The sequence below is a fragment of the Peromyscus eremicus genome, chromosome 3, assembly GCF_949786415.1.
Source record: "Peromyscus eremicus chromosome 3, PerEre_H2_v1, whole genome shotgun sequence".
NCBI lineage: Eukaryota > Metazoa > Chordata > Mammalia > Rodentia > Cricetidae > Peromyscus > Peromyscus eremicus.
This window is the reverse complement of record NC_081418.1, coordinates 327934-335338: the sequence shown is the minus strand read 5'-3', so window position 1 is coordinate 335338 and position 7405 is coordinate 327934. Positions and strand designations below refer to the sequence as shown.

Sequence of the window (7405 nt, the reverse complement as noted above, 5' to 3'; positions counted from 1 at the left end):
GACCAGGAAAATCAACTCCTCACACAGGGAGGGCTCAAAGTATTTCCCAGATGAGGACTGTAAGCTGAGCTTCTTTGTTTAAATGTCAATTTACATGTAGTACTGCATACACTTCCAATAGGAGACTAAGTCTTCTCATAAGTAACTGTTACTAGTTCTGTTTCTCACTCATTTGCAGTCTTAGCAGTGACACAGGCCAGTACAAAGAAAGAGTTAAATGCATTATTGGTTCTCACTTGTGCTTTCAGGGCCAGATCCAGGACACATGCCATTCATGCTCTGCTCCAAGCATTTCTTTACATTCCAGAAAGCACACCGGGAGGCCATGGAGTGATACTGTGGACTGGATAACTATGAACCCAGGCCATATCATCCGTCACCCCAGTGGATACAATTTCACATGATTCTTACATTTCATACTGTATCAAGACACTTCTATGTCACCTCTGCCAAGGACCCTTCACTCACTGAGTGCCTTGCTTTCCTTTAATGAGGGACAAGATTTTTACATGCATTCAGTTTTAGAATATTTATTTGATTTATTTACATAATTAGTAGAAAGGAGTTCTTAAAAATATTTGTTTCTAGAAATAGTAGAAAATAAAATTAGTAGAGTCATGTTACACAACTTGGGAAAGGCATATCCATCCTTTCAGAGAAAGTTTTTTTGCGGCGCCCATGATGGAAATGCTTGAGGAGCTGGTGACAGGTTAGCATAGAAGGAGCCCTTGTAAGTTTTCCACATTTTCTTTTTGATCACTGTTTACTTTTGAGTCCAGTGGAAAGAGTCCTGAAAGTAAAAGGCACCTAGAGCAAAATTAGACCTTTACCAACAAAAACTACATACTTATATCAAGGAAAAGGTTCACCTGAAAGACGCTGATACTACAAACAGGAAAGCCACTGCAAACTAATATGTCTATAACTGCTTATCTGAATCCAACACACAGCTGCACAATGAAAACCATGTTGTGTTTATAAACCTGTGGATGTTTTGTTATCATTGAACCAACATGAGTACAGTGTGTTAAGTATGTACTCTAATTCCCATAGTTAAGATCTGTTTGCTGCATTTGCTCTTGAGATGAATCACTGTGTATTCCCATCATGGACTTATAAAAATTCCTGGTGTTTGTACTTCAGGAGCGCAGCAAAACCTAAAACTGCTCCTTTAAACCAAAGTCCCCTTTATTGTTATAAAGCCAAAAAGCTGATGCTGTACTAAGATTTAAGCACCTAAAGTATATCCTGACCAATTTATATCTTCTGAGCTATAATTAGGATCCTCAGGATTTGTATATGTGTACAAACATTGTAAATTTCTTTAAGCTGATAAAAACTTAAAAAATACAAATAATCTTTTACTATAAAAGTTTTAAAAATCAAATATGAGTCAGCAATTAAAAAGGAAGAGAACAGGAGGTCATCGAGCAGGTACTTGTCTGTGTCTCCTCTCTGAAGAATGCACTACTCATCGCAGCCAGTTTGTATTCAGCTGGGTCTGGTTCTTGATGCTGGTGTCCATTTTTAGCACTTCTCGAATGGCCATGGTGGCGTAAGTAGATGGAGGAAGAGAAAAGTCCATCTTCAGAGCCCTATATTTGCCTTCTATCAGGCAAGAAAGAAGTGCATGGTCAAAGACTGAAAGGTGGCTGCAGGCTGACCAAAGATCCCAAGACTCCCCCCAAAGCTATACCCTTTCCTTAGGATTCTACTCCCCAAGGGTCCTCAGAGGATGAGACCATGGAAATGAGAGCACATGAGTGTATAAACCAGCTGGATGGATGTGGCAACTTTATTCAGGATAACAGAGCAGGTAGGGCTGGAAAGATGGCTCATCAAGTAAAAGTACCTGCCACTGAGCCTGATGACTTGAATTTGATCCCTGGGACTCATCTGATCTCTTCAGTCCAGTGAAGAGCACCGGCTCCCACAAGTTCTCGGGTCTCTCTCTTTGTCTCGTCCCCCCCCCCCCCCCCCCCCCCCGAAAAACTCTTCACATCATGCTGATTTACCAGAAGCAAAAATTGGTGGTGGTTTTCCTTCTAGATTGTCCACATCCGTGTTGAAAAGTGGAATTTTAGGATCATTATATGCAACGACTTCCCTTCAAAATACATAAAGATAAGCATGAATGTAACATTCACAAATGGCACAAAGCTCTTTATCCCCATTTGTGGAGCAAGAAAAAACATACAGTTTGACTAGTAAGCCTCCCCCAGAATAGAACAGGCCAGATTTTATGCATAACAACTGCTTTTCCCTTACTTTATAATAGATGACAAATGCTATCAGAGGGTGGAAATGACCTGGAAGGTTTCTCTAGCATGGTGGACTTCATTTTGTATGGGTGAAGTGCAAGTAACCATGGCATTTACATTCCCACCACAGTGGGCACCACTGCCATCACCTTCTTATGAGAGAAACTGCTCCCCAGAGCATGGAAGGTAAAATTCAACTCTACCAACTTCATGCCCATTGCCAGGAAAAAAAGAAGAAAGGAGAATTTCCTGGCAATAGGCAACTAGTTCAGCATTTCATTTTAGAGTTAGAAAAGCTTCAGGAAATAAATAAAAAAATATCGCCGGGCGGTGGTGGCGCACGCCTTTAATCCCAGCACTTGGGAGGCAGAGTCAGGCGGATCTCTGTGAGTTCAAGGCCAGCCTGGGCTACCAAGTAAGTTCCAGGAAAAGGGACAAAGCTACACAGAGAAACCCTGTCTCAAAAAACCAAAAAATAAATAAATCAATAAATCAATCAATAAATAAAAAATATCAAAGGTATCTTTTAAAATAGATACATATTTTAAATTCTAATTTTATTTTGTATGTATGAGTGCTTTGTCTTAATGTGTGTCTGTGCACCATGTGTGAGTGCTAGAAGAGGGTGTGGAGCCCCTGGAACTGGAGTTACAGAACTGACATGTGGGTGCTGGGAACTGAACCCTGGTCCTCTAGAGGAGGAGTCAGTGCTCTTAACTGCTTAGTTATCTTTCTAGCTCCAGAATCAAATGAAGTTTTACAGAGAAAGGTAAGAAAGTTCATTTTCTGTGTATCTGTTTAGTAAGTCAGGGATGCCAACAAAATATAAAAAGACGTAACTTTCACTGCATGACTGCAGTCAACACTAAGTTCTTGATCTTGAAAAATACCAACAGGTGGCAGTAGTGACAGCAGTGATTAGGACAGTCAACAGCTATGGAGCACTTACATGCTGGATTCTAAGTACAGAAACACACACACACACACACAAAGCAAAACCTTGTGGCTCTATAAAATACTCCACTTCCGTATCCTCAGTCTATACTTACCAGCTGACATTCTGAGGCCGAATAATGATCTTTCGATAGGCACCTGATAAGGAGTAATCTCGAATTGTGTGTCTCATGTTGTCAATATCAAGATTGTCTGCGGTGAGCATTTCCCTGTAGGCTTCACTAACTGATACAAAACACAAACAGTTAATTGGAATGCAGTCTGTCAGCACGTTAACTTGAACTGTAGTAAAAATGGCATAACATATAGGTCCAGTCAGACTGTCCTAATAAAGTTAGTTAACTATAACACCTCTGCGACTCAGCCACCAGGCCTAAAAGGTGCCGACCTCCAGCTTCAGTGCTGTCACCCTGTGGCTTTATTTTTGTAATCAGCTATGGGGCTTGTGGCATAAAGATCCCAAGCTAACTTCAAAAAACTTACATGAAGTTTCTAAATACAATTTATATATGGTGACTCTAAATGTTTAAAAACAGGAGACCCTAGAAACTATCTGGTCCACCTCAGCTCACAGGAGATGGCTCTCTAATGTTCCCTTACGTGTCATCTGTGGGGACTATTACACAAGCCATAATATTAGAAAGTTCCTCCCACTGCAAACAGGTTCTGTTTTCTTACAGGCTCTGCTGATGTAGAATAGCTGTCCTTACATACATCCATAAGCATTGGAGCTATAAGTCCTTTCATGTGATTTTGGTTCTTTCAACTCTGTCTCCTCTGACATTTTTGGTTTTATCTGCCCCAGAGTAAGAGGATTCAAAAGGCACTCCAGATACTTTATTTTTGTTGTTGTTTTTCTATTTATTTATTTAAAGAGGGTTTCCCTGTGTAGTCCTGACTGTCCTGGATCTAGCTCTGTAGACCAGCCTGGTTGCAAACTTAGAAAACCACCTGCCTTTGCTTCCCTGAAGCCATGGGCCACGACACCCAGCCCAGATACTTTTTTTGTTAAAGACTTTTTCATTTTATTAATTGTGTGTCAGTGAGTGTGTGTTTGTGTGTGAGAAAGAGAGAGTGCGAGAGAGCGAGAGCGAGAGCGAGAGCGAGAGCGAGAGCGAGAGCGAGAGCGAGAGCGAGAGCGAGAGAGAGAGAGAGAGAGAGAGAGAGAGAGAGAGAGAGAGAGAGCGCGAGCACGAGAGCGAGCGCGAGCAGAGCTGAGTAGGCACTGAGCACATGTGGAAGACAGGGTGCACATCTGGAGGTCAGAGGACAACACTGTGGAGTTGGTCCTTTCCCTGACTGCACATGTGTTCTAGGGACTTAACACAGGTCGCCAAACTTGGGTGTCATACAGCAAGTGCATTTTACCCATCTTGCTGGCTCTTAATATTTTTTTTTTCCTTTTTGGAGACAAGGTCTCACTATATACCCCTGGTTGGCCTCAAACTCACAGTGATCATACTAACTCTGCTTCCTGAGTGTTAGAATTAAAGGTGTGTGCCACCATGCACAGCCTTTGTGACCCTTGATATTTTATAAGCTACCATCGAACTAATTTTTCTTTTCATGATTAAAAAAAGTTTTCATTTTTATTTATGTATTTCATTTTATTTATGTATGTATATCTGTGTGTAAGTAAGTATGTGTTTGTGTGGATACCTATGGAGGCCAAAAGGCACTGGAAACCCCTGGAGCTTAAGTTGCAGGCAGATGTATGGTGGGAACTGAACTCAGGTTGCCTGGAAGCGTAACAATCTTTCTTGACTACTGGGCCATCTCTCTAGAATGTTGCTATATAGCTCAGGTGTGGGAGCCCACAGAGGTTTCCTTGTGAGATCTGAGTTTGCCTGACACAGCAGAGCTGCATAAGGGGATGATGTGACCATGGGTAAGGTTGCCAGGTGGTTGGAAGGGTCTGCACTTGGCTGTGCCTGGGGGGAGGTTTTTTGCTCAGCCCCTTGGTATTCCTTTAAAAACCCTTTGGCAGAGGCAATCAGAGCCCGATGGATAAGGACCTAGGTTCTCCCGAGGCTAGTCTATGTTTGTTTCTCTCTCTCTAGCTATATTTCTTTTTTTTTTTTTTTTTTCTTTTTTCTTTTTTTTCGAGACAGGGTTTCTCTGTGTAGCTTTGCGCCTTTCCTGGGACTCACTTGGTAGCCCAGGCTGGCCTCGAACTCACAGAGATCTGCCTGCCTCTGCCTCCCGAGTGCTGGGATTAAAGGCGTGCGCCACCACCGCCCGGCGCTCTAGCTATATTTCTATCTAGTATTTCCTGCTGATCCTGCTCAAGAATACCCTATGGAAAAGTGGGTGAGATGGCCCCCCACTCAGGAGCCTTTAATTAACAAACTTCCTGCTTCAGATTCCCCAGTATTATGGCAATGGCATGTGTTACTGCCTGAACATCTGACTGCTCGGCATGTCTATGAGAATTTACATTCAATGCCGAAAGGCACTTCTTATTTTTTCTATTACTAACATTAACTTCATCTTACATTATTTACAAATGTAAGACCATTTAGGAATATAGTCAATTCATTTCTTTATTCAAGTTAGTCATTAAAAATGCTGGAAATACAGGGACAAGGAAATAAGACAGCCTCATCCCCTAAGAAGTTCTTGGTACTAGATGTGTCCATGTTATAGGTCCAAATGCTTAACTCTTTTCTAGTAGTGTGTGTCCCTTCCAGGGCTACAGGGTTTCATGAATGGCTTTGTCAAATGTTCTGCTAAATTTACTTTTTCTTGGAACCAGCCAAGTTCCAGATACTGAGAGGAATAAGAAAGAAGAGCGGGAACATTCTTTTTCTTTCTATGATGGCTGATTGAGGCTATCAGCTTGACTTGGTGTACCAATTAGTTTTTGTTAACTTGATACAAATTAGTGAGTCAACTGGGAGAAGGTAACCTCGACTAAGGAATTGCTTCCATCAGACTGGCCTGCAGTGTCTGCAGAAATCATATTCCTGATTTCTGGTTGATGTAGGAGGGTCTAGCCCACGGTGGGTAGTGCTATACCTGAACAGGTGGTCTTAGGTTGTCTAAGGAAGGTAGCTGAGCAAGCCAGAGGAAGCAAGCCCATAAGCAGCTTTCATCCACTTCCTCTATCTGCTCCTGCTTGAGTTCCCGTCCTGACTTCCCTCAATGATGGAGTGTGATGGAGTTGTGTGAGCCAAATACATCCTTTTCGCCCCAGGTTGCTTCTGGTCATGGTGCTTTATCAAATGAACAGAAACAAAACTAGGATACTTGGCCAGCAAACTGGTAACCATTTTTTTCCTCACGTTTCAGCTGAGCCTGTCCCACCACTATTGAAAGGGAAACCCAGGGGACTTTGTTTTTGATCAGACCAATTAACTGGGCCATCCTACTAGTGCCAGTGATGGTGGTTCTGGAAGAGCATGGCATGTGAGTCAGAGGACTCAGTGGGCAAGACTCACTCTTAATGCAGACATGCCTTGAACAGAGCAAAAAGCAAAAGAAAGGCAAAGGAGCTGCCTTTCCCTGAGACCTGGGACACTATTTTTCTTCTGTTCCTGGACTTCATGACTTGCACCAGCAGACCCTAGGTTCTTGTATGTCTAGCCCCAGACTGACAGTTAGAACAATGGCTTCTCTGGTTCTCTAGCATGCAGATAGCTATAATCAAGTGAGCCAAGGCCTCCCATAGATACCTTTTCTTATCTCTATTTATGGTATCTGGTTCTAGGAGGTTCCTAATTAAAACAAGGGTTTGCATTTTTCTTTTTCTTAAAAGGACAATTTTATTAAAGTTTAAAAGAAAAACTCCAAAGAAGGCAAGCTGTAGATCTCAGCAGCTGTCCAGAGGAGGGAGATGGAGAAGAGGAATAGAGAAAGCCATGCCCTGAGTCAGGCATGGAGGTCAGCCACATGGCAAAAACAAGGGGGGGGGGGGGGATGCTCAGAGAAAGAATAAGGAAGCCCAAAGTATCAGAAAAAGCATACTTGTGCTCTGGCCTGCATCAAAAAAAAAAAAAAAAAAAAAAAAGGAAAGAGGTAGAATCAACAGACCCTCACAGCAGCTGTGTGGCAACCACCAGTTTTAGCATCTTGAGACTTCTCCTTGGTTGCTGCCAAGGGAAGCAGACTACACTCTTCCCTGCCCACCTTTCCTTTTTCTCTCTTGTTCCAGTCTACTCCCTTCTCTTCAATGAAGTCAGCCAGTATAG

The 7405-nt window shown here is 42.4% G+C and overlaps 1 protein-coding gene across 1 annotated transcript in view; it reads right to left on the bottom strand.

The window, feature by feature from the left end:
* Window positions 1-472: 472 nt before the first annotated feature.
* Window positions 473-7405, bottom strand: part of Pus7 (pseudouridine synthase 7) — a 56280-nt gene continuing 49347 nt past the window's right edge. The window contains exons 16-17 of the mRNA XM_059256443.1: window positions 2016-2107; window positions 473-1608 (exon numbers count right to left, since the gene is read on the bottom strand). Of these exons, the coding sequence (XP_059112426.1) occupies window positions 1472-1608; window positions 2016-2107 (229 nt within the window). The 3' untranslated portion in view covers window positions 473-1471. The remainder of the gene's footprint in view (window positions 1609-2015; window positions 2108-7405) is intronic.